Source organism: Toxorhynchites rutilus, chromosome 1, assembly GCF_029784135.1.
Source record: "Toxorhynchites rutilus septentrionalis strain SRP chromosome 1, ASM2978413v1, whole genome shotgun sequence".
In the NCBI taxonomy this organism is placed as follows: Eukaryota; Metazoa; Arthropoda; class Insecta; order Diptera; family Culicidae; genus Toxorhynchites; species Toxorhynchites rutilus.
Window position 1 is genome coordinate 158183621 of NC_073744.1, and position 27924 is coordinate 158211544.

The window sequence follows — 27924 nt, forward strand, 5'->3', positions numbered from 1 at the left end:
ATTTGAACGACAGACCATTTATGTTTCGAGCAGAGATCACTACGATCAGGTGAACAACGGCTGCATCTGCATCCGAATTTAAGGTCATTTTTTCCCAGTGTCTGGCTCTCAGCTTCTTGCTGCTGCCCGAGGAGCATTCTTGTGATTGGCCTCGTTCAATGTTGCTCTCGACATTCACTTGTTTGCCAAAACCGAGGTACAACTTTGATAAATTTATGTTTATTTTTGCGACTCCATTAAACTCGAACCTGCAAGCTTCAATACACAACAAAACAACAAAAATGACACTGACACAAAAAACGCTCACTTTAGTTTCATCAAAAATGGGCTTTTTTGCGTATTAAATTTCATACGCCGGGCACTAATGGGTTGAAGTCCTTGACGAGGTCCACTTTCTTCGCAACGGGATGGAGCTCTCAATACGCACAAACCATGGAGCGTTGTTATTTTATTGTTTTCGCCATAATTTATGCAGTTCAACTGATAGTGCTGATAGTTTTCAAACAAATGTTGTTTGAAGGAATGGGATCATAAAGAGCCTCTCTACACATAATCCCTCCATACGAGTTATGGATATTAAATAACGAGAGTGGTTACGAAGAAGGGTTATATTTGAAAAATTACTGTACAACGATATGCTCCCCTTCAATATACTCCCCTTGGCTCCTGACACACCTTTCCATACGTTTTTTCCATTGTTCGAAGCAATACTGGAACTCTTCTTTTGTGATGGAATTCAAAAGCCGCGTCGCTTTTTCCTTCGTTTCTTCTACGATCTGAAATCGGGTACCTTTCACATGGATTTGATCTTGGGGAATAGAAAAAAGTCGCATGGGGTTAGATCTGGCGAGCACGGGGCAAGTTCGTGCACTGGAATGCCCTTATCAGCTAAAAATAGCTTCACCGACAGCGCGTTATGCAGGTGCAGGTGCAGGCAGGTGCGTTGTTCGTGTTTTTCGTCACACATGATTTCCGACGCGCACTACAAACCACGTTCCAATCAAACCACTGCTGCTCGCAAACTACTTTAAGCTACCGAACGCACTATTCGTTTTAAACCCCCCACCCCTCGAGGGCGTCCTCCAGGCGCGCAGTCTCGTTATTTAATAGCCATACCTCGTTCTTACTTTCGACACTGGTTAAGGCTTTCGGAGCCTATTTGCAATCAGCCATCTCGGTCACCTTCCGTTCGACATTGAACTCAGGGATATACCGAGCATATTTGTCATCACAGACAAGAGAAAACTACAGGAAATCATTTTCTTAATAGTAAAATTTTATTATCTTCCATCGAAAATATAATAAGAAAACGCACTTAACTTATGTACTCTAGGTTCAAGATTTTTTTTCATTTTAGTTTTCTCTCTCATTTTGCGTTAAAAGATACATTTTTGTTTGCTGGTTCACCTCCTCATCGTGCTGATCACCCCGACAGAAACAATATAAAAAAAAACTATATATCGAAAGAAATCAAATAGTCGAGAAATCAAGAGTTTCTTTATTCATCTTCTATTCATCCATTTAAAATATATATATTTATATGATCAGCTGATCCCTTTACTTTCCCTCTGAAAGAAAAAAAAACGCTAGTTTTATGAGCGACGACGTAATTGATTTAAAACTGAGACTAAAAACATAATGGCAAACAAGAATATCTCGTTTTGTCATTTCTTCAGTTTAACACGTTATTGTTTCTACAAAGATAAAGATGCTCTTTTTCTCGCTGTCTACTATGCATGAATCCTTAACTATCGGGTTATGAATCGGGTCGACTCTTGCTGGGTGTTTTGTGGGTAGTAATAAAACCACCGGTCGACCGTTTCTTTCTTCTCTGTATTTTTATGTTCTCTTACAGCTGTGTTTGTGTTCGAGTGTGTTATTATGTGGCACACATAACCTTAATGTACGGGGAGAAGGGATTTGATTTGTTTTGGGGGGTTGTAGAGGAGGAGAGGAAGTCTTTGTGGGGGGATGCTCTCTAATATTTGTGTGTCCTAACTCGTGGTATGCGAGCGACGGTTTTGTCGCCGCTGTACATCATGGATTAGTCGTCGGGTTTAAGGAGGTTATTCGGGACCGCCCTTTTTACCGATCAACGATTTGTGGATGTGCGGGATGACACCACCGCCGGCAATCGTCGCCTTGATCAGACTGTCCAACTCTTCGTCTCCACGGATGGCGAGCTGCAAATGGCGCGGAGTGATACGCTTGACCTTCAGATCCTTGGAGGCGTTACCGGCCAACTCGAGTACCTGGCGTGATGGGAGAGAAATTGATTATCAGTATTATGGTGGAAAATTGGAGCGATAGATTTTTTTTGACGTAGAACTACGTCTTCCATTAAGGGTGCCAAATCAGAAACAGGTCACGTTTTTATGAAATAAAGTTAACGTTAATAACTATTTTTGCCGCGAACGGACTTTGGCGATCTACATACCAAACGAATCGGAAATTCCCTAATGGCGGGTTTACATTAGGGAAATCTATAGCTATAGATGGATTTATTCACGTGAAAATAGGTGTAAACGGGTGAGAATAATTATGATACACTTATTCTACAATGAAAAAACCATTTCAGAGATTATTCTACTAAGCAGTTGTTTCTAAAATTTCAAAGCATTATATAATAATATCCGAAGTTATAAACAAGCGACTTATATTAGGCTGTTAAAAAAGTCCTGCGGTATTTCCGCGAGGTGTCGTTGTAAGCGCGTAGTTCTAGTTGTATTCATTGTATCGAGTCATACTATAGCTTGTTGGAAAGGTATTTTTGGTATTATAGTCCTTGACAGTGTTTTGTTTGGTTAAGTCGTTCGTGAGTTATAGTGTCGCAAATATGGAGCAAAATAAAGAGAAAATCCGACATATTTTACAGTACTACTATGACAAAGGCAAAAATGCATCTCAAGCTGCCAATAAAATTTGTGCAGTTTATGGACCCGATACAATTTCCATTTCCACTGCACAACGATGGTTTCAACGTTTTCGTTCTGGTGTAGAGGTCGCCGAAGATGCGCCACGCTCCGGAAGGCCTGTCGTCGAATATTGCGACAAAATCGCTGAATTAGCCGAGAAAGACCGGCATAGTAGCAGCCGTAGCATCGGCCAAGAGCTGGGGATAAATCATCAAACCGTTATTAACCATTTGAAGAAGCTTGGATTCACAAAGAAGCTCGATGTATGGGTGCCACACACGTTGACACAAAAAACATCTTTGACCGTATCGACGCATGTGAATCGCTGCTGAATCGCAACAAAATCGACCCGTTTCTGAAGCGGATGGTGACTGGCGATGAAAAGTGGGTCACTTACGACAACGTGAAGCGCAAACGGTCGTGGTCGAAGCCCGCTGAAGCGGCTCAGACGGTGGCCAAGCCCTCTTTTACGGCCAGGAAGGTTCTGCTGTGTGTTTGGTGGGATTATCAAGGAATAATCTATTATGAGCTGCTTCCCTATGGCCAAACGCTCAATTCGGACCTGTACTGCCAACAACTGGACCGCTTGAAGGTAGCACTCATGAAGAAGAGGCCATCTTTGATAAACAGAGGCCGCATTGTCTTCCACCAGGAAATCGCCAGGCCACACACTTCTTTGGTGACGTTCCAGAAGCTCCGGGAGCTCGGATGGGAGGTTCTTTTGCATCCGCCGTATAGTCCGGACCTTGCACCAAGTGACTACCACCTGTTTTTGTCCATGGCGAACGATCTAGGTAGTCAGAAATTAGCCACAAAAGAGGCCTGTGAAAATTGGCTATCCGAGTTTTTTGCCAATAGAAAGCGAGCTTCTATAACAGGGGTATTATGAAGTTGGCATCTCGTTGGGAACAAGTCATCGAACAAAACGGTGCATATTTGACTTAAAACAGATGATTGTAACTAATTTTATGAACAAATGAAAATTTAAAAAAAACCGCAGGACTTTTTTGACAGCCTAATATAAAATAATAGCGTAGTTCTACGTCAACAATGCGGTCGTATCTTGGGCACAACCTCCTATTATAATTTTTTTCTGATAAGGATTGAACTACTTAGGAGAAGATCAGAATTACTTAATTGCAACCTTTTTAGACCCGAGGATCAAGTCAGACTATCTAGGAGTTCTTGAATCGTAAACAGTCTTACTGGCAATGTTATTGGAGTACATAAAATATCTTGCGACGAATTTTCTGATCGTCGTTTTCAAGACCTGTAAACAAGAGACGAAACTGAATCAAACCTTATACACGAAACTCACGACACACCTTTTAGGACTCTTTCAAAGAAGTGGCAAATGAAAATAAACGTCGCGTTCAGGAAAAAAATCCAGTTGCTAACGAAATCGACGAAATGTGAATCACGTTTGCATTCGAAGCTAAATTTGGTGGTCATTAAAATCTAAGCAGTCAATCGAGGGAAAGGATTGTCAGAGTTTATCTTTCAGCTCCTTGCGGTTGTTTTACAGCGAAGACTGTTGTCTGAAGTTAGCCTGGTTTACGAAGCAAAGCGTAATCGGTTGTCATCATCAACTTCCGAAAAAAAATTATTTTGAGTACTGTTCATAAATTAATGTAGTGAGTAAATATTAATTGAATTTGAAAGCAAATACCTGGCATTTCAGTAATCAAACCTTATTTTTAATTATGGATAAATGATATTGCTATGCTATGCTAGCTAGCTTATGAGTTATTTTGCTACGATTTATGTTGTTTTTTTATCTTCGCTTATTTTTTGTCGGCCTATTTCCGCCACTTCAATCATGAAACATGTTCAAAGTTATGCAACAAGTTAGAAAATGCCATAATAATACCAACTGAAAAGACCGCCCAAGAATATCAGGTTGAAGGCATGCGTATTTCATAAGGGAAATTGTCGTGGACTGTAATACAACACAATCCGTACATTGCTTTTCCACAAGCTCCTTTTTATCAAAAAGTCACAGGAGGGTTGTGTCCGAGACACGACCGCATAGTTGACGTAGGATTCCGTGAGGCTATCTGTTGATTCTGGATATGTGTGAAGAATTACATCGTTAAACTCTTTGATAATGATTTGGTGACCCTGAAAAGGGCCGTTATGTTTAGTTGTTGGGTATTGTTTGTTCACTCCACCAGTGTTTACCGAGTGGTGATGACAGGAAGATGGTAAACAGACGTTGGATGGTGCGAATCCGATAAAGGATACCGAAGTGGAACGATTTTGAGAAAACTGTCCTCTGTGATCCTAGACGGGATGCCTCCTGTGTTATGTATGGATGACATCAAGAAAAAAACTCACCAATGTAAATAATAAATAATTACCAATACCGAACACAATTATCAATTTTTCTCATCAGTATAAACATGTTACTTTAACCCTCTAGAGCCCAAGCCCGCCTTTAGACGGGCTTCGCGGATTCTCTTGTCAAATTATTCTGACATTAATTTCAATGTTCACCCCCACTAGAACGTCTTTAGAATATTTTCATCTATCACACATACACATTGCTTTTATGCTAGCAGCTTTCTGCTAGAAGTATTTTATGTTGAAAGTCGGAAATTGGAATAAAAGTGGAGTAGGTTTTTTTTAGATAAATAAAAAACTTGGGTGGTAGAGGGTTAATATAGAGAAAACATATTTGAAATGGAAAAGGTAATTTTCTTTTATTATTTATACTTTCTGAGTGTTTATTCAACCCAATGCGAGTTTTAATTGGACTAACAACACCTAATTATATACGTAGAGCAGGAAATGAAATTTCTAATATAATATTTCTTCATTTTCGTATTTCGTATATTTTTCTCGCCGTATAAACTTTTCTTGGGTGATAATATTTCTTCATTTTCGTATTTCGTATATTTTTCTGGCCGTATAAACTTTTCTTGGGTGAAAATGAACACAACAAAACAGACAGTTTAAACCAAGCGACCCGTTCTCTAGCGGGAACACACCCTGGTTTTTTTTTTGAAAATTTAAATAAATCGTTTCATATATCAAGTCATTTTTAACACAACTGCTACCATATACAATTTTGCATTTACACTTGTGCTAAATTTTTCACAATGCAATGTGGTCATTGATATGACATTTCACGAAGCAACCAACATTAAAGTTTCAATTTTAAATATTATTTGCTAGAATTAATCGTATCACTCAACTCACTTGCAATATAAAAATGCCCTCGACTTGCATGTATTTGCAATGCCGATTTCCCCCAGGCAGCTTGGTTTTGATGACTCTGTTAGGGAACACATTTGGGTAGGAACAAAAGTTCCCCCTACTTTCCTGTATATGCAATGCTGATTTCCCCCAGGCAGCTCGGTTTTGATGTCTCTGTTAGGGAATACTTTGCGGTAAGAACAAAAGCTTCCCCTAATTTCATGTATTTGCAGTGCCGATTTCCCCCAGGCAGCTTGTTTTGATGTCTCTGTTAGGGACCCGTCGCATGTGTCGTCAATTTCGACCAATCAGAAGTGGGTATTTCTGTTAGGATAGGGGTTAAAAATTTTCAATTGTTCGATAGTTAGTTTCATGACATATATTATTTTCTTCAATATACAAAATTATTATGGAGTGCCGAAATCGATTGACGCAAAAATTTCATCAATCCATCGTGAAATTACTGAGCAATAGGCGTTTGAAATTGGACAATTTTCACTATGTGCTCGATTGGCGATTTTCAATTTGTACCCCAATATGTTCCCGAAAGACGTAATCCTACGTCAACAAATGTGAGGGGTTGTATCTAGGACACGACCGCATATTTTCGACGTAGAACTACGCAATTACATTATGCAATCCATTTGATTACCACTTCGAATATTTTTTTAGAATGCAACGGTTTTTTTGTAATGAATTATGTTCTTCCTTACAAATAAATTTTATGAACGTCCTTTTACGTTTGATATGATGCTTAGGACTACCAACATATGTGAACGGAAGAATTGTCAAACGATCATTGTATTTTACATTTCCCTCTGAAATTATTGCACATCTCACGTTTACGTAGTTCTCGATCCGTGAAAGCTCATTCACCTCTAGTATCTGAAATGACGAAATGATGTTTTAGGGAAACATATTCCTGTCTGCACAACGACAAGGTAGTACAAAAGTACTCAACACCAAAAAAATACCGCCGACTTGCATGTTTTGACAAAGCGAATTCCCCCAAGCACATTGATTTTGTTGGTTGGAGCAAAAATACCCCCGACTTGCAAGTATATTTGCAAAGCGGATTTCCACAGGTACATCGATTTTGAAGTCTATGTTGGAGAAACCGTAAATCGGGCCTATCAAAACTTGGCAGTTAGGGCATTTAGATAACACTTGACATTTTACAGTTATTCAATTGTTCATCTCATGAAAAATAACATTTTATTAATTGTCTCAATCTAAGTCACACAGAGTCAATTAAACTTATTTTTCAAGTTCGTTTTACATGAAAAAAACTTGCAACCTTTTTCCCATGCACTGTCAAATGTTTATCCGTCAAAGGAACAATAGATTGTGTGACTCTGACTTTGTTCGTTTACGTTTTTGGTCGATGTAACGAGAAGTAAAATTGAATTGAAATTAAGTTTAGAACACTTCAAAAATACTGATGTTTCAGTTACTGTTAAAATGTCGGCCCCTTATGATTTTGAACGCTAGCATTGATTTAGGAAAAAAAAACTAGTTCGTTCATTTCAATTGCTTATTTTTACTTTTAATAACAACACTTTTCCTATGTAGTGTTCTATTATAAGAAAAGTAACATACATAAACAAAATCTGTGACATCACACAGATTTAAAAAAATCTTCTCACCTTTCATTTTCCATCTCGCGGTGACACCACAGTGGTTACGGGCGCAGAATATCTCAGTGACCGGCGACAGCACTTTTGTATCGTTTGCATTCTGTTGGGGTTCTGTTTAGGTAACAATAACCTACACTCGCCAACAAGTTTTGTTTTTATAAGTAGGGAAGGTGGGGAAATACGGACATATTAAGAAGAACTTCAATTATATATTTCGAAACTTATGTTTCTCCAAACTACAATAAATACAGTTTCTTGCATTTCAATAACTGTTTTTCGAATTAAGCGTCCGAATGTTTTTCAATGTTTTTACTAAAATTATAACAGACCGAAAAGTAGGGCCTTTTTCGATGATTACCCGCATGGACATATAGTTGGGGAATATGGGCAGGTTTGTAATATTTACGTATGTATATCTTCGAAATTTCATGAAAGTAGGGGAACAGGGTTGAGAACTTATGACAACTAACGATAAGATTAATAAAAACTTAACAATTTATAAACCTCTCTCGACTCATGTCCAATCACTGTTCGTTAGACGCGCTACCCTTTCGTTTTAATCTTGCCGATAGCAATATCTGTGCTTGTGGCCAAGAATACCAGCGACATCGAACACGTTGTTTGGTCGTGCGAGGTGTATCGTGTTGCCAGATCGAATTTAGAGAATTCTCTTTGGGACAGAAGAAGGCAGCCCAATGTGCCGGTGAGAGATGTGTTGGCTCGGTTAGACCTTGATTACATGTCCCAAATATATGTCTTCCTAAAAGTTATCGATCTTCGTGCGTGATTGTTATTATATCCTTATAGTTTTCTTTTCCTTCGCGAGAAATCAAAACACTTCTTGCTAACAATAGAATAAGGTGGAATGTAAATACATATTAGATATAAGCTTAAGAATTGAGTGTGGCAAGTGTGAGTGTGAACATTGTCAACATTTCCTTATATCCCTTCCTTTTCCTGACGAAAATAGTCCACCTCTCTAAACTTGAGCAAACCGCGAGTAATATATTCTCTACTTCATTAACATTCGAATTAATGAAAAATGTTTATATATACTTGTAACAATATAGATAGACAGCTTGAGCTTGAGCTTGGGTAGACTGTACAATTCGTAGTTGCTCTCCGTGATTGACCTGAACCAACCAAATTGCACAAAGAACACACAGAATGACGCTTGGGACTAGCAAATCATTCTCGTTGAGCAATTTTCGGCGATTCAAGCTTTAAATGGTCAATAACGACGCCGGCCACGTCCTTACAGTCACCAGGGGAAGGGAAGGAATGTTAGTATGATATTCGCCGCCCGAAGGCCAGAAGGGTCGCCTCTATAGCGTGGTTCCCTAGCGAATATCATGGAAGGGATAGTTGTTAGTAGGGAGAGGCAAGAATCAGGATTCTCTGTGGTAAGTGATGTGATTGTGTAACGCGAACTATTGACGATTTTATCTTTAGGTAACCTGAGAAGGAAAACCTATAAAATAAATTGGACGTGTTATATATTCCATTCTCATCGAACGTTCTTTTAATGTAGGTTTTATAGAAGTCCAATCGTAGCGGGGAAATTTTTTTCAGGAAACCTGATAAGGTAACCGGGAAAACTTCTGTAAAACTAATAAACCAAATTATACATCGTATTTCATCATGAGTATTCTTAACAAACTATATTTGGGGAACCTGAGAAGGTCACTGAGAGATACATTGCATTAATTAACAAGTGTACTTTTTATTGAACTTTAATCGCGACGGCATAGGGTTTTTTTAGAAACCTGAGAAGGTAACTGAAAACTCCTTTAGAACTAATAAGTCTAGAAACATATATCGCCATTCATCGCACACACACCTTATCAAACTCCAAATGCAACTTTGGAGACCTATACTTGGGAGTCCTGAGAAGATCACCGAGAGCTCGTATAAAACTAATTGGACCGGCAATATGCCTCGTTGATCATTGTTGTAACAATATAGATAGACAATTTAATAAAAAAAGCTAGGTAATCCGAATTAGCGCTGCCCGCGTCAAGCGAATATTTTTTTACGTAACGTCGGACGTCAAAGTGTTAAGAATAAATTATCACTTCTAGCCTCATGCGGTAACTAGTTCTGATATCTAGCAACGCACCCGATTTTTTTTATGGGCGCAAAAAAATCAAAAACTACTCTTTTTGGAGCCATTTTCGTGATAGTAACCAGTGCCGAAAATACTCACGTTCACGACATTCAAATACGGCGAATTTCAGACTGCTTTGTACACCCATACCTCGCTTTACGGCCTAGATATGTTCCACAAAATTCGGCCGCAAAGCGAAAAGCCGTATAAGAAATCCATTATTCTAATACAAATTCATACAAATTCAATCAGATCGGTTCCAAATTTGTTAAATATGTAACAGGGTTTATCATTCAAAATTCATTTTATCTTTTTATTTTTATTTCATTTTAATCAAAAATTAAATTCATTTGAATCAAAAATACATACAAAACATAAACAAAACACATGCAATACATACAGCATACACCAGTATTGATAACCTACTGCTCAAGCGAGATTCGACAAATATGAAACAACACTATCAATGAACACCAGTGGAATGCACATTAACTTCAGCTTGACATGTGCATGTTTGCTGATGTTTGCGCCGGCTAGTGACCATTCTATCCTGGATTCCTCGAGTCGAGAAGACGCACCACGCTAGATATGGGGTACAGACTAGGGGGGCGTTGCTGATTAAAGGTCAACTGCAACCCAATAGGAAGTATCCCGTGTCGGGCACAGGTACAGAGCATTGAAGACAGCAACATCACAATTACGACAACACTTGTAATACTAACCTCGAGCCAACCGCGAGTAATCGGTTACATATTACTAACAGTTATAAGACAAACATTGTCGAAATATTGAACTCCCGGCCCCGTTAGGTTGACGCCATATGAGCCTTAATAAAAATATATATTTTGGATAAAAAAAAAAATCAGCTTGACATGAAGTTCATTGTTCATTTGCACCTTCATTTTGGTCATGATATTCGTAACGTCGAAATTGAAGATCATTGCGTGTTAGTGAAAATCAAAGCATAACATTCAACTTCAACCAATTGAGACTGAAATCGAGTAATAGTAAAGGATGACCATTCAACACACAAAATTCTTGTTTTTGGCAATAGAATGAGTTAGTGCAAGTCAGCCACTCGCGATAAACAAAATGCGAGTCATCATAATATCGATCAAGCCAAGCAAGCGATCGATAAATAAACATAAACACACCACATCAACGATCACGCCATCCGGACTGTAAACATAAACATCATGCCACCCAGAACGTTCTCACCGAATATGCTGAATTAGAATAAGATTAAATAAACAATTTCGTTCAGTATAAAAAGGTCGAGATACTCATTGTGAAGTCAGTTCTAAGTTATATTTCAATCAGTGAATAAAGAAGGAGCTTCACTCCAAAAGTAGAAATATTTTTTTAATGTAAAGTAAGTCCGAAAGTATTAAATGTATAGTATTAAAGTATAGTATAACTCTTGCTATGTTTTATGAATCCACTCCCTATTGGCCGGAAATGGCATACACCCCCAATTATAAGGGAAATGGGTGACAATAACAGACGAGCTGACACTGGCTCTAAATGATCAGCAATGATATAGAACCCCTACAACAGCAGAAGTCGAATATCGTATCCGTTTTCATTTTGGAAAAGATGGTGGCTTCCGGTACATTGAAAACAGCCCTAGAAGCCCTAAACGGAAACGGAACGCTCAACGCCGTCCGACGTTAAACGTCGCTTAAGGTGGAAGCTAGCCATAAATGGCTGCCACAATGGCGCTCATTTCTTTCATCTCCCTCCCTCACCTCTCGCCCGAAAATCAATAATTTTGCGAAACAGTGTGAAGAAAATGATCGTTTTCGCACACTTCCCATCAAGTAATATCAACCAAACTCTAATCGATTACTCACAAGATATTAAATTTTCATCTGCTTTCGCACCGTATAGTGAAGAACGTCAGAAAACTCGAGCAAGTGCTCTGAAAGTTAAATTTTCGTTTTTCAATTTTCTGCAAAGGTTTTGTTTGTATTGGTGGAAGCATCGTTATTTTTTCGACACTGATGCCAAACAACATCATCGAAACAGCTATAAAAACCACTCAATAAAATGTTATTCCGGAGTCATAGCGTCCCATGTCATGAAAATCAATAGAATAAAATTGTGTTGATATCAATACAATTATTATTTTTACGTTTAATGGGTCTATAATGTAAGTTTTAGCAACTTTAACATTGGGTAAGAAAGTTGTATTGTAGATCTCGGAACACTGCCACGGCTGCCTATGCTTTCAAAAACAGTAAACGGAAAAGTATTAAATTCAATCTAAATGCCTCGGCCAACGAAGAGAAGGGTTAAGGCTTTCCAACGTGAATATGTGAAAACAATACGATCAACGAAGGAAAATATTAAGGAATTATCAACATCGAGTTACTATGCGGAAGAACTTGTTAATACCAAAAGTGCCCCAATTCGCATGTGTTATAAATTTGCTCATGTTACGCTCGCGTATAATCAGAATCATATGCAAATGCACCTTCTATATATATTTATATTTGCAATTGTTCATCGGAACATATTGTTCATACATTTTACTTTAGTATTGAATTGTTATTTGTTTTTTTTCAAATGTATTCAAAGACTCGTGTCAATGAAGCGCCACACAGTCTGATAAGTGAATTGATCTATTTACGTGTGCTTTGCTCTTCTCTCACAAACACTATTACCCCATTTTTACACGAGGGTTTACCCATACTACTACAATGGCTAGGGGGTCTCCGTAGCCACATTGGTTGCGCGTTCGCTTAGTAAGCGATCGATCGTGAGTTCAAAACTCAGGACCCTCATTGACCATCTTTGTGTTGTCACAGAATAGCTACGTCCACGCAACAATCATCAGCGATGGAGATCGATCCACGGTCGAAATAAGATCGATTCATCCATACAACTGCTCTGCTCTGCAAGACACATCGGGCTGCTGTTCTATAAATAACTCAACAATGATTAATCAACTGTCTCCGCTGTCCGGTGGTCCAACTGGATAATGGAAGAACAGAAAGAATACTCTTACGCCTAAATGGCTACTGTGTGAATGTACCATATGTAATGCTATAGAAGGAATACTGGCGAACGGCAACTGTGTAATGTGCTAATTATAGATATGATAACCATGTGACATGTACACGATTAAAATTCGGCTTTGTTACAGCTAAAATGCTAATGAGCCTTAAATAAATAAATGGGATACAAAAAAAAATACTACAATGGCTAGCTTCCACCTTCACCTTAACCGCACACACACAGCACAACGACCAACGAAATCTAATGTTGCCTTTTCCGGATCGTTTTTCTCTTTTAAATATGGAAATCAAACACGTTTTCAATAAAAATTAACTGCAAGCGATGAAGATCAACTTAACGTCCGTGATAATCACCTGAAAGTAAGGAAAGTGCGTGAATGCAGGCTTTTCAAAATTCGTTCATGCTGTTTTCGTTAAATATACCACACAAAGTTCACGCGTCTCGACTCTTGTGTTATACTCATTATGACAGATATGGTGTTGAATTTCAACAGAAGAAAATTCATCCGACACTGGAAAAATAGCTAATTTCTTCATTCGTGGATAAATTTTGATAATTTGTGGCACTGTTAGTAACTCCCTATTTAATGCAGCAAGAGCTAATTTCCCGAAAAGTCATTGAAAAACAGTCGATTTGTTGAAGTTTTCAATGCATGTGAACTGTTAAGGAGCTGCTGAGTCTGATCATGAGTTTTATTAGTTGTTTTTGTTGAAACTAACATAAAAAAATCAAATCCAACAAAAAATTATTTTTACCATCAAGTGTTCACCGCAGCTAAATTGCCACCAACATTTAACGCTAGCCTGGCAGTGGCAACTATATTGCCTCCAATTTTCTAATTGCATATGGAAAAACATTGTTTCGTGTATTTTAGCATGTAAACATGTCGTATTGTAGTTTGCATTCATTACATGCCTAATCCCCACCGTCCGTTAAAGGGTTAATACTGATAACTCAGTTAAATATAGATCAATCCTTTTGCAGTTCAAGTAGAACCACGATTACCCGCGGAATAGTCTGGCAACGCCACCTCGGATAACGCAATAAAGAACTTAAAATGATATTTTATCATGTTTTATCAATACAGCAATCATTCAACAATCCATCTGTACAGTCGTGTGTATACTATAGGACAGATCTACCGTAATCACGCAGAGTGACGCAAGCGCCAGAGGGGAGAGTTTCCAGTACGAGGCTTTTCTTAAAGTTGCATGTATAATCAACAAACGCGCGCATTACGGAAATCTGATCTGTACTATGTACACTTGATAGAAAAACATTGCCATCTGCTTGATTTTTGATAAAAATGCAGTTTTATTTAAGCTATGTTACCAACGCCAGTTTGTTCTGGTAACAGTGAATCTTAACGCGCGTCCTTTTTATGAGTATGTTGAGAAAATGATGAAATTCCGTTATAAAATGCAGAATTGATGCAAACAGCATTTTCCTTCAGTCGTGAATTTCTAGCTAGTTTCTAGCAATTACATTGAAAATTAATATGCTTATCTGTTATCTTATGCAATGTGTAACGCATTTAAAAAATATGATGAAAATTGCATCAACAGATGCGCACTTCAGAAGGGACGCCACACACGGCCTACCAAGCACTCACTTTCATAACATTGGGCGCATTACGCTGAGTTGGGAAATGGCGCGAAACCAGTTATTTGTTTACAACCAAAACGTCACATTGATCCCTCAAAAAACATTTAGGTCAACAAAAAAAAAAACGTTAACAAAATCTAGAGAATCGTCACAAAATTTTCAATTCCCACAGAAAAACCTTATCAAATTCAAGTAAAAACGAACCAAACTTCAAGTACAAAATGGCGTCACAAACGTTAGCACAATTCGAATAAGAAATTTCATTCAGCAGAAGCCCAGCTAGAAAAAAAAGCCCGTACGCGCGCGTTATTCTCCTAACCCCAAAAATTTCCGTTGCCTCTACCTTTCTCTCTGTTTGCTTTATCATTTCGCTTCGCGCCTTCTCGCTCTGGCTGCCGCGCTCAAACGCATTGGCGCGTAGCTTTCGTCTGCCGCAATAATCGAAAGCAAAACTTACCTCTGCTGTTAGATATTCCAGGATAGCAGCGGAGTAAACGGCTGCCGTAGCACCGACGCGCCCGTGGCTTGTTGTGCGATTCTTTAGATGCCGATGGATTCTGCCAACCGGGAACTGTAAATTAAATTCGTTACAAAAAAAAAACACATTTGGCGCCAAATTTCAAAAACATGCACTGGGAACCGGAGCATAACCTACCTGCAACCCTGCGCGAGCCGATCGCGAGACGGCTTTGGCTTTCGCTTTGCCCGAATCCTTACCAGCTTTTCCTCCTGCCTGTTAAGAAAACCGCACAAATATGAGCAAGGCACGAACAATACATAAAATGAAAACGCAAGCGATCCGCCGTTGCCGCCGCCATCACGAACTGATCGAAAATAGAGGTTATCTGTCCCGAGACTGACATTTTTCACGACAGTGCACCCGCAAACGCTGGGCTGGGGTAGAATCTCGCGCTCTCGACAAAATGAGCGAAACGATTCCATTAGTTGTGGGAAAAGCTGTACTCGTCATATTGATTTTGCGTTGCTTTCACAACTGGAGAAGTGTCAAAATCGTTCACTTTATTTTCGCTTTCCGCTGTGGGACCGATATGAAGCCCCGAAAAATCCAAGCGGCGTCAACAGCCGGCTGCATTCGATCGCTTGCTGTACTTCATTTTGCATAATCGGAAAATTTCAATCAAAATTACCATTTTTGTACTACAGATTTATCCTCTTCGGCTATTTAAAGTAAAATCAGACAAATAAAATAATCCTCTCCTGTGTCTTGTAAACACGCACTGCTCTTTGGAAAATGGCTGCTGCTGCTGTTGCTACTGCCGCGCACTACGAACAACGGATCCACACACCCAACCGAACTGAACGAGCTAAAGTACAATACTGATATAATGAGTACGCGAGAGAGTCTGATTAGGCGGGAGAGAAGAAAACCGTCAGAGCTGACTGCGAGCGGGAACAAGAACTGAGCGACTGATTTGGAGATTTATGTGTAGAGATAGGTGTGTGACATTACATAGTTGACAGCAACAGGGGGTTTCAATGGAGGATAAAAATAAAATAAGGTGATTATGGTGATGACGGTCCCGCCTCTTTCCCCTACATAGGATTGAGCAAAACGACTTATCTAAAAGATTTTTTTGCTCAGCATTGAAATCAATTTAGCAAAAAAAAAACCAACTGATTTTATGTAAATAATAAGTTGATAAGTTCAAAAAATTGCAATGTCAAAAGACAAGCCAATACTCAGTCTTGTCCGTTACAGATCCGATACGGTCCTGGCAGGGCTCTTGCAGTCAAATGGCCCACCAGAACACAAGTCCAACCGCCAGCCTTGTTTTGGATTGACGCGCGAACAATTTCTAGACCGGCTCTTACAAAACTTTCAAATTCTCATCCTTTATATCTGTACAACGCGCACGACGCTCAAACTTTTGTAGACCTTTATAAAATTTTTTCCAACTACTACAATATAAAAACAACAAAATAAAAATAAAAATAGTCCATCTTCACCAAGAGCATGACAGACATGTCTGTTCTCTCCAGTTCAACATTAAATTTATAAGTTGTTTATTGACGAATTTACAGAAAGCTGAATCAACTCATTCGACACTTACATTAGAGCTCAGAACCACAAAAGTGATGATTTCTCGCGTAACTTTTGAAAAGGTCCAATGTAACATTTTCGCCAACTCGAGAAAAACGTAGTTGAAGACCCGAACATTATTTCGCGAATTGTCTTAAAAGCTATCAATCTTTATCACTGTTTTCACCACTAGCTGTCAAGAATAACTTCGTAAAACCAATCGTAACTATTGTTCCGTGATTTGAGATTAAGGTTGAAGCCTCGGACCGAAAAATGTTACATTGGACGTTTTGACTGCCCGCGTTTGCACATTGGACATATTACGTTGCACTATAAAAATTTGAAACTAACTAATAAACAACAATCCAAATATCAGCATTTCGTTCTAAAGACTGATTATTATTGTTATCACTCGTTGAATTGCACTGAAATCGATAACAACACCTGTAAGAAACAAATTCCAAAACGACCGAAGTACGACTGCGAGTTGTTTTGACTGCTTTGTTACTTCGGACGTTTCGGCCGTCGGAGGAAAGTGGCGTCCGAAGTAACAGCCGGGTGCTTAAAATTCGAATCTGTACTTTGGATATTTTTTGTATCGGCGACAAAAAGATGAAGAAGATAGATACGTGAACGATTGTTTTTGTAATACATTCAATGATTGAAAACTAATAGCGTGCATCCATTAACTCGATTTGTTTACATTTGTTACATAGGACCTTTTCAAAAGTTACGCGAGATTTCAACCATTACGGTAAGAAAGTTAGCGTTTTGTATATTTACGATGGTTTCAACACGCGATTTGACCAAAGTCATAGATAATCTACGAAAATTTTAAGTTTGATAATGCATGTACTGTGGATAATTGCGATGAAACCGATAACATATTAATCGATGTCATATTAAGTTATATTAAGGTGATGTCATTGATTATGTAGGGGCAGAGAAGAATCGGCAGTAGTTTAGCGCAACACATGCCACTCATCGTTTACCTGGCTATTTCAGATTATTTTATGGGCTGCTGGGTCATGCTGGGTCAAATTGGTTATAAAAAGAATCCAATAGAAATGTTAAAAGAGATCCAATAACCAGGAGGGAAAAAAGCGTTCATTTTCTTATAATAATCCACTACACAGAGAAATTATGGTTATTAAAGGCAAAAATAATGAAATTAAATAGAATTAATGAGCTTCTTTTTTTTCATCAATTAATGCTAAACATCTTAAAATATGAATTACCCTAATCACATAATTTATTCATAAGCCATTTTTCCACAAAAGGTAAGTGAACAAATCCCACGAAAACGTTCGCTTCTATTAGTGCGATTCACATACAACATCCACATCACGTTCACGTCCCGTCCCGTCACATTACGTCAGTTATTCTACCATGAAATTCTTATGAAAACATTCACATGCACCGACAACGTAACGACCCGTCAACATACGTTCAACGAAAACGACCGACAGGATTTGTAGATAAAGATAAAAATTTACGGAGACGGACGGCTCGTTGGGTTTTTGTCTGGGCATTGTGTCTCTGCTTTTTTATTTTTATTTTGGTTGGATTCCTTATGCCAACGTATCTCCCAAACTAATTTTCTCAGTGAAAATCATTCGCGATAAGCTGAGAAAAACAGTCTATATATCATTATTGTTGAATAATGGTCGGGACTACAGGTTTTAAGCATTTAAATAATATAAATCAATGACTTTAAATTATTTTTTTCGAAATTTCGAACTGATTCTGGGCATGCTGATTCGGAAGAGGGCATTGCAATTTGAAACTATTGTAGGTGTCGACACTATCAAATATGTATTCTATGCAGTGTTTGGATATCGATTGACATCAAATGATCCACAATGTGTCATGCAAGTAACCTATCACGAATATATAACCAAACATGAGTGGATCATTCAGATACTTGTATGAATGACAGTACTCACCTGTGTTACACTAAATGATTAAACGAAGCGAGGGAACAAAGCCTGTTGATTGCATATCCGATTGCATAGGACGTTCCTGTAGGACCTTCCCACACAGAGATATTTCAGTTTGAACGAAAAATTACCCCTTCGTCTTTGATGATTCGCAAATCGAAGGACAGTTTTGAAAACTCCAATAAATTCTGCAAAATAATAATTTATTACTTTGACGAACAAAAAAAATTCAAATATTTTGCGTCGATTTCAAAAAAGTGTTAAAAACAGGATTTTAATTAAAGCACTATTAAATTCACTGTAATTCTTTAAATATCGCGGAAAGTAAATTTTTAGCCTAGTGCATTCCCTAAACATCCGTTAACGTTTCATATTGATACGTTCAGCCGTTTTTTCTAGCCAATTTTTCGAAGTTTGGAGTAAATTAGAGGAGCATTTAATCGCAAATCGTACCAGAAGTATAAAATCGTACGCGACTCTCAGAATGAACGAATCGTAACTTTTGTTTCCATGCGTTTGTAGGTACAAATATTGTAAGGAGTGATGATACTCACACATATTCATACGCGTTTCCACACATACACGCACTCTTCACCCACAAACTCATGAAGACAAAAGTTACGAATCATGAGAGTCGCGTATGATTTTATACTTCTGGTACGATTTGCGATAAAATGCTCCTCTATGCTCCAAAATTTGAAAAATCGACTAGAAAAAATGGCTGAACGTATCAATATGAAACGTTCAGGGATGTTTAGGGAATACACTAGGCTAATAATTTGCCTGCAAACATTAGAAATTACTGCGATATTTGAAGAATTACAGTGGATTTTGTAAAACACTTGAAAAACCGGTTTTTGGCACTTTTTGAAATCGACGCAAAAAATTTAAATATTTTTTTTAGTCAAAGTAACAAATTATCCTTGTGCAGAATTTATTGGAGTTTTAAAAACTGGCTTTATTTTTGTGGTGCGATGGTTGTTCATTGAATAATTCATCATCAAAGACGAAGGGGTAATTTTTCATTCAAACTGAAACATCGCTGTGTGGGAAGGTCCTACAGCAACGTTCTTGAAACCAAATAAATGCTGGTTGATAAGGTTAATTGGATTTGCTGTTGAGTTGGTTAGCAAAAAATTTGTTAGTTCAGAATATTTATAAAATATGCCCTATACACAAACTCGGTTGAGCGAAGGAATCAATCTTGCGAACCTGGATTGGCACTTTACAGGGTTGAAGTACGAAAAAGTGTCGAGTGAATTAACTTTGTTCCTAGAACAAACTGAATTGACTGCCATCGCACTAATTCCCTACGGAACGAGCCACGAACGGAAGCTAATCAGAGTTATTCCTTTCAATAAATTGAACTGACTGCCTTCGCACTAATTCCATACGGAACGAGCAACGAACGGGAGCTGATCAATCTATCAAATATCAACTAACGGGAGGATCACCGAGTACAAAATCTTCACGAACTCCGCAAATTATACAACTATTGCTGTGGACGTTGGAAAACTTGAATCTGAAGAACTCTCGTCAGTCGACTACTTGCTTTATTCAGAGAACCTTGGGTTTTTATATAATTTTTATTCCATCCTAATTCTAGCCTAAATTCAAATCTAATGTGTGAAGGAAAGAGAAAACTATAAGCGTTCTTGCTCTTTTTCATATAAGTCCTTTACCTATCGCTTATCTGTGATTCACCACATGCAACTCCTGGTTAGGGCTTATCTTTGACTCATAACTGCATTCTAAGGGCAACGAACTTACGAACGATAAGAAATGTGTGCAAACTATTTGGTCCATTTCCTTTTCGTTATTCTAATGCATTGGGTTTTATTGCACCCGCTACCGATAGGTGAGATTGTTATTTTAAGATCGTACACACGGTTCGCTCTGATCGTATCATATTTTCTTTCTGTTCTTCTCACAATCGTTTACGAAATTAAAATTGAATTGCCTAATTCTTTCGATTTCTTACAATATTCTTGAAAAAACAAAGAAAAATCGATTTTTCATTTCTTCCCGACATTGTTACCCACTACACCTACACACATCAAGATAAAGGTATGTACGTAAATATATTTGAATACCTGATAGTTGCAGCTTCAAAATGATGCGCATCCCATCGATATGCGTTAAATTTTCACGAAGTAACAGCATGTCAAAAATTACTCGAACTTTCCGACTTCGCACTCTGTTCATCTAATTTTTTTTGTCGAGTGTATATATTGTGCGTTCATTCCCTGACTGGACACGACGGTTCGAAATAGTCGCAATTGGAACGGTCGTAAAAATAGTCGCGTTCGCTGTTGACAGATTAATATGTCAAAAGTGACAAATCTTATTATCATCATTGCCAATTATTCGTGTTTTGCGAGCAGCATGAAATATTCAACTATTGAAAAGGTTCAGCATCATTGGGCTAACACAAAATATAATTGTTTGTACGATTACTACTTCCAGGGATTATCACTATCACAATTAGATAAAATCTACAAGAGTTCCAAATCAACCATCAGTTTCTGGATCGTGGATTATGAACGAGAATGAATAATAGCTCTTAGCACACGATAGAGTACTTTCCGAAAGTAAGATGCAGACAGACGAACCTGGTTGAACAACTTGTACTGAAAAAATGTCTATATTGTATATCGATGAAGCTCGCCAACGGTTCGCCCACCATTTTGGAGTCTCAATCAGCGCAACGTCAATTAGTAAAATAATACATGCGTATGGAATGACTTGGAAAACCTTGGTGAAGAGAGTTATGCAGAGACACAAGTAGGCATCGAAAGATATGTTAATAAATTGAGCTATTTTCATTGGGATCTTCATCAGCTCTTATTTCTCGAGGAAGATGCCTTTGGAAATAGTGAAATCCGCTTTTTAGTACACTGGCATAGTGTTTTAAAATGCGGTTAAACTGCTGGCGGTTAATTCATCCCAACGGTTATGTATTAAAAAAAGTACAAAAATGATAAAGGTTTTCTTTATTTTATTCATCAGGTTAATCCGTACAAGAAAATCAACACTAAAATTAGTGATTATTATCGTTAATATTTGTAAGTTTCGATTTTTGCTGAATTAGTTTTCTTCTGGCGCCAACGAAGAATTCATTGCATCCAACAATGAACTAGACTTTCTCGCTTGAGCTTTGAGCTCTTGTATCTGTGCATGAATGTCGAAGCACTTATAACGATGGAGGCAATTCATTCACACAAAATATCTATAGATAATGATATATTCTCGTTAATATTATAAACCATTTGTAGACTACGACGTGATGCTTAAAGTTGGTTTCCTTCCGAGAGAGCCACAGTTCAACAAAGGTTGAGATATTCATCCGATGGAGCTTCCGTCATTAATTTTGAACGCACCTCTCCCAGTAGCTCAAGGATGTAATTCGCCCACTTTTCCCACAAACTGTTTAATGCATTCGAAAACTTCCTGAGTGCAAATCGCAACGGAATGTTCAAAGTTGTAAATTTTCACATCCACGACATTTTGATAGCAACTTGGTTTATTTGTGATTTGTTTTTATTTTGTATTTTGATATTTGAAACAAAGTGTAAGGGGTGATCAGCAGAATTTTTGTATGAATTTAATCATCCCTCGTAGAAAGCGACGATTGAAATAGGAAGCTGAAATGACTAGTGACTCCCGATTTTTAAAATTAATCGTTCATCAGTTAATCGAATACTTTTCAGTAGTTTGTTATTCGATACGATTAATCGCCTCAAATATTCGATTAATCGATTAATCGTTACACTGAGAGAAATAATTCGTTAGAATAATATTTCTCATTTACTAGAAAGCCATCTAGAATCAAAAAAGTGTTCATCCCGCCTGAAAATCAATTATTATCGTTCACGCTCCCTTAGACTCGTAAACGAAGCTTAATTCGCGTTGACGGCATTGAGCTTCGTTGACCAGTTAGGGGATCGTCAAAGATAATGATTGATTTTCGGGATAAAACTGCAGCGACCGTACGTTTTTTTTTCTCTGGGTTTGGATCGATTAATCGACGTAAATTATTCGTTCGCTTCGATTATTGGTTGCGCAGTATTCGTTCGATTAATATTCGATTTCTGTAGGAAGTATTCGATTAATCGATTAATCGAACGATTATCGGGGATCACTAGAAATGACCTCAGAATCCAACAGTCAAGTAAATTCACAATATGTAAAGACATTTCAGTACGATAGCGTACCTGGATTTTTGAGAGATATTATTGACATAAAATGCTAGCTATTGGCCAAAAGAATCGTCAAAAGAAGAAGGGCTCTTGTCTCAGTGTCATTCCATCGCTTTTTTGACAGAGTCACTTGTTTACTTTTGTTTTTAGTAATCAACAAAAACTTTTATCACCCTTTTTTTAGATTTCAACTAGCAATAATCGCACCTCGGATAAACCTCATTGGTTACGTTATCGCCACAGCGCAAAGCTATTCCCGGAATTATTCACTAATTTAATTTTTTTGCCAGTTCGTCCCTGCATATTTTGATAAAGAATAAGGCTTGTTGCCCCGGCTTAACTCTACAAAACATGCCAGCGTGAGCAAGAAAGAGATCGGAATACAAACGCCCCTCAAATGAGTTCCTATCGGTTCCAAATAACTTTTTGAGCGCCATCCTCACCGCGATGTCAAAATGAAACAAAACAACCGACTTTTCAAAATCCTGTAAACGAGAAGAAGCCGCCGCCGCACTCAACCTTCTCGAGGCCAGCTGCAAGCTCTGGCTGGCGATCTTGTTTATTCGTGATCGTGAAATTGTTGTTTGTTGAGGTGAGTTAGTTTTTCTGTAGCTTGTGAATTGATTCATTGTAATATTATATTTTTCTTCTAGTTTTTGTTTTGTTGCGTTTGTGAAATTAGAGAGAGGCGATGGCTCCGGGTAAAAATCCAGCTGGTGGTGGAGGTCGCAAAAAAGCCGCCAATGGATACCAGATGCCGGCGCCGGTCCCTTCCGGCACCGTGCTGACGGATATGGCGAAGCGCCAGTGGAAGGTTGGTCCGTCGATCGGAAGCGGCGGATTCGGGGAGATCTACTGCGCGTGTGAAGTCGGTTCGAGCGTGAAAAAGCCGGACGATTATCCCAATGTTGTCAAAATTGTTAGTATTCTTTTTGGCTGATGGGCTGATATGAAGAAGGGTTATGTTTGTGGTTTGGTCTTCGTTTCAGGAACCTCATGGAAACGGTCCACTGTTTGTGGAGATGCATTTTTATATGCGCAATGCGAAGCGGGATGATATTGAACGATTCAAAAAGGAGCGCGCCCTCAAACATCTGGGGATGCCTTATTTTGTTGGCAATGGGTCACACGAGCTGCAAAACATGAAGCATCGATTTCTGGTGATGCCTCGCTATAGCACCGATTTGTGGGGAATTTTTCTGCAAAATGAGAAACGATTTCCGCTGCATACGGTGTATCGGATAGCGTTGCAGATGGTGGATGTGTTGGATTATATCCATGAATGCACTTATGTTCACGCTGATTTGAAGGGGGCGAATATTTTGCTCGGTTTTGGAAAGGTAGCCAACAAGCAGCAGCTGTTCCTAGTTGATTTCGGTTTGGCTAGTCACTACACAACGAAAGACTTCAAACCGGATCCGAAGAAGATGCACAATGGTACCATTGAGTATACGTCGCGGGATGCACATATGGGAGTGCCGACAATGCGTGGCGACATGGAAATATTGGCTTATAATGTGGTGCAGTGGACAGGAACGCAACTTCCCTGGGAGGCAGAGAAGTTACTGGCAAACCCAAGCAAAGTGCAGGAATCGAAAGAAAAACACATGAAGGATGTGGCTGGATTTATGAAGTATTGCTTTAAAAAGGACATTCCCAAGCCTATCAATGAGTATGTTAAGTATGTTGCGGCATTAAAATATAACGAAAAACCAGACTATAAAAAGTGTAGACAATTCTTTGAAACGGGTCTTAAAGATATGAACAAATCAAATTCAGGCGATTTAGAGTTCGCGGTCAAGGCAGTGCCAAGTGGATCATCAAAAAAGAAGGTCGTAGAACCAGACTCAACGGAATCTTCCGGACCGATGAGGGAACCACGTAGGCGTGCAGCTAAAGTTATAGATACTTCCCCAGATACTACTACTTCCGACCCCAAAGTTGCCAAACGAAAGCCGGAAACCCCGTCTAAGCCGGTTCAGAGGAAGAAAAAAATGACGATGGCCGATACACCAGAACCCGCGCTGGGAGATAACAAAACTTCAACCCCTGCGTCGGAAGTTGTTTCCACAAAACTATCCGCCCTGGAACAATCAGGATCCATTCGGTTGGCCACAAATAGTGGAAATGGCAGCACACCGAAAACCGGTAAGGTCAAGAAAACGTATGCCTTCAATTTCGAGCTAGACGTGAGCATCGATGCGGATGTAATTGTGAACGTGAAGCGGAAGAAGAAACCAGTCCTTACTCCACAAAATTCACCCGTTCCGTCTAAATCCCCCGTCCAGCAGAGCAACAAATCACCATGCCTGTCGCCAAGCCTTCCTTCGAAGCGACCTCGCAGACGGAATGCTTCCTACCAGGATAGCCCCGCCCAGGAAGAAGAAGGCAGCATAATATCGCTCAACACAACCGAATCGTCGGTGCAGCCGGATGACGACACCGTTCCGAACAGTGATCCCAACACACCGGAGCCCCGTTATCAAGCGTCTCGGTCGATAATACAAACGCCCCGGCGGAAACGGAACCAACCGGAGGCTGCACCCTTGGTGCGACTCAATGCCCGGGCACGAGCGGGCGAATACAAAGGGAAGAAAGCAAAATCATAAGCATGCCACTTTGCACCACCACCACTGGCCTGCAGATGACGCATTTCGTTCCGAATTAGCCTGCCCTCTCCCCGCATTAACTGTTGTCGAGTTCTCGTCAATCATTGCTTTTTTTTCGTTTATATTCCATTGTTTTGTAATGTATTTTAGTTAGTATTATTGGGATTAATAAAATCTTCCGTACTCGATGTTAGTGCGAAGAACATTCAACCGAAACCCGTTTTTTTCGATAATGGGCCCTATTATTGAAAACGAGTCGAGAAGAATTTTGCTCGTAAGCTCTATTTTACTTTGATAGATACCGAGAAAGTCGATAATTTCGACCGAGTGAAAGCTATCGATGAAACTGTCAGAATTTTTCGAATTGTTTGGTTTGCTTGTTGCATATCTTCAGGGGATTATCTTGTTTTGGTTTGCGTCCTTGATATTTTCCTTTGGTAAATTATCAGAAACACTTAAATATATGCATCTAGTTGACAAACTTCGTCCCACCTGAAAAATTTCTCTATTGAAAGAAAAATTTTAACGCTTTCGCGTGAGTTCTGTTACAATACTAAAAAATTTATTCAAAAGTTTCACAATATATACATGGTTCCTTAAACTAAGATTGACGAGGAACATCTCCTCTCTCTCTCTTGAAAACCGATAACATATCGGTTTCGTTTAGATCATCTACCTTCCTTGTCCCTTCTTCTAGCGTATGGTAACGTGCAGTCTGAGACGGCTGCACTACCCTAAGAAAATACCTTAAGTTTATAGCACCTCGTCGGTGCGCCTATCTTATTCTTGGATTTCCCCTTTCCATCCTTCGCTCTAAATAACATCCTTTTATTTTATTACACCCTGCTGGTGTATCTGGCTGAGCGCAGCTAGGGATGGAAAAGGGTAATAAAAATGCATCCTAAATGATGCATGCATTAAATTGTTTACCGGACGCTATTTAAATATTCGTCCATTCTGAATTTATGACCGGCAATAATTTCGAACTACAAGCGTTTTCTAGCCTAACAAAACACTTGAGCTCTTACATCTTTTAATTGCCTTACATTGGTCCTTTCTAAACGTTTATATACCTCGCTTGGAGGTCTTTTCTAAATATAATCTCAAATATTGCTTATCTTATGGATCTGTAACTCGATCCGCGATAAGCCTCAGCTGTCCGTAACATTCCGGACTCCGTAAATCTACTACATAGATTTACTCAATTATAGACAACTATCACGGTTTAAAATAATAGGAATATTTCTTGATTCTTCCTGAACTCTATTTAGCCGTATCATGTCTAATAACGAAGGCGGATCATCATTTCTTCTATTATTTTGTCTATTACTTCTTCTCTTTAATTTTATGTATACGTAAATTCCTACTATTATAATCATTGAAATAACAGTTATGGTACCTCCAAATGTATATACGTGTTTCTTTTTTATAAAATCGTCTTCAGGTATTACTGTATCCTTTATATCTACCTTTTCATATGGATTTCTACTCGAGATAGTTGTATTCAAATTTTCATTTATGTTTGGTTTTTCTAGTACATATGGTAGTTTCTGAATAGGTTTAAAAAATATTCTAGCTTCCCCGTTATGTCCAGATATTTGGGCATAACGAATAGTTTTTTCTGTTAGGATCTTACAATCTGGGAACAGTTCTATGATCGCGTTCTTATAAGGCGGTGACATGGCTACATTATTACAATGGATTATTATCTTGCTAGGGTCGCTCGTTGTGTACAATATAGAGTTGATCTTATTCAATTTTGTTAACATGGTGTATGGTTCTTCCATCATCTTTGTTGAGCATTTTTGTTTTATCGTTTCATGAAGTAATGCTCCAGCTATGCAATCTGGAACTCTGGTTAATTCTGGCTGATTTACCACATAATGACTTTCATTAAGCTTTATTAAATTTCCATCTGGGTAAAAAAATTCATGTTTATTATTAATTGCTATTACATGGTGATCTATTTTTATAACACTTCCATTTTCAGGAATAGGGATTACATTGAATACTTCGAAGTTTTCCTTATTAATAATTACATTTTCCATTATTATATTTACTGTTCCATTTTCAATTTTAATGTTGTATTTAACTGCAAGTGGGTCTCTAAGGATTGAGTATCCTTCTGGTAATTGCTTCTTTATATTTTGAATTGCCTTTTGCATTTCATTTTCGGCTAAAGGGTGAGTCTTAATTATCCTGTATTTTCGAGTTATGCCATCAATCAATTGCAAAGCTAACGTTGTGGTCTCAAAACATTTTCTTGCGAATATATTAGTTCTTTCTTCGGAATACTTTCCCTTCAAAGATAACATTCCTTCATTTAGTCTACGAATTCTTACGCTTAATTCATCTCCCATATTTTTGCTTCTTTGATTCAATAGTCTCATGGTTTGTGAGATATCATGAAGTTTTTGCTCTTCGTGAATACGCAAAGACTGTACTTCGTCTTCCACATCATTACTCCCAAATAACAGGTCTTTCAAAAACCCAAGTATTCCACGACTCCTTTTTGATCGTGATAAAAAATTTATTTCTTGTTTTGCATTGTTACATTGTCGTTCTATCGACATTACAAGTTCTGTCAAAGCGCTGTCTTGAGTTACATTCCCCATGAACTTCAAGGTTCTTTCTAAGTTCGAATGAATAGAG

At 38.5% G+C, this 27924-nt stretch overlaps 2 protein-coding genes and 1 pseudogene across 2 annotated transcripts; 1 reads left to right on the top strand and 2 right to left on the bottom strand.

Annotated features, from left to right (window-relative positions):
- Window positions 1-1255: 1255 nt before the first annotated feature.
- LOC129776725 (histone H2A.V) lies at window positions 1256-15837 on the bottom strand. Its single transcript, XM_055782541.1, has 4 exons — window positions 15632-15837; window positions 15139-15216; window positions 14941-15054; window positions 1256-2252 (listed from the first exon to the last, which is right to left on the bottom strand). Exons 1-4 carry the CDS (start codon window positions 15632-15634, stop codon window positions 2067-2069), a joined length of 381 nt encoding a protein of 126 aa, XP_055638516.1. The 5' UTR covers window positions 15635-15837; the 3' UTR covers window positions 1256-2066.
- Window positions 15838-22797: 6960 nt separating this feature from the next.
- LOC129763671 (U4 spliceosomal RNA) lies at window positions 22798-22915 on the bottom strand (annotated as a pseudogene).
- A 159-nt stretch (window positions 22916-23074) lies between these two features.
- LOC129763057 (nucleosomal histone kinase 1) lies at window positions 23075-25488 on the top strand. The gene is made up of 3 exons (XM_055761805.1): window positions 23075-23255; window positions 23317-23582; window positions 23653-25488. Exons 2-3 carry the CDS (start codon window positions 23355-23357, stop codon window positions 25270-25272), a joined length of 1848 nt encoding a protein of 615 aa, XP_055617780.1. The 5' UTR covers window positions 23075-23255; window positions 23317-23354; the 3' UTR covers window positions 25273-25488.
- The last annotated feature ends 2436 nt before the right edge of the window (window positions 25489-27924 follow it).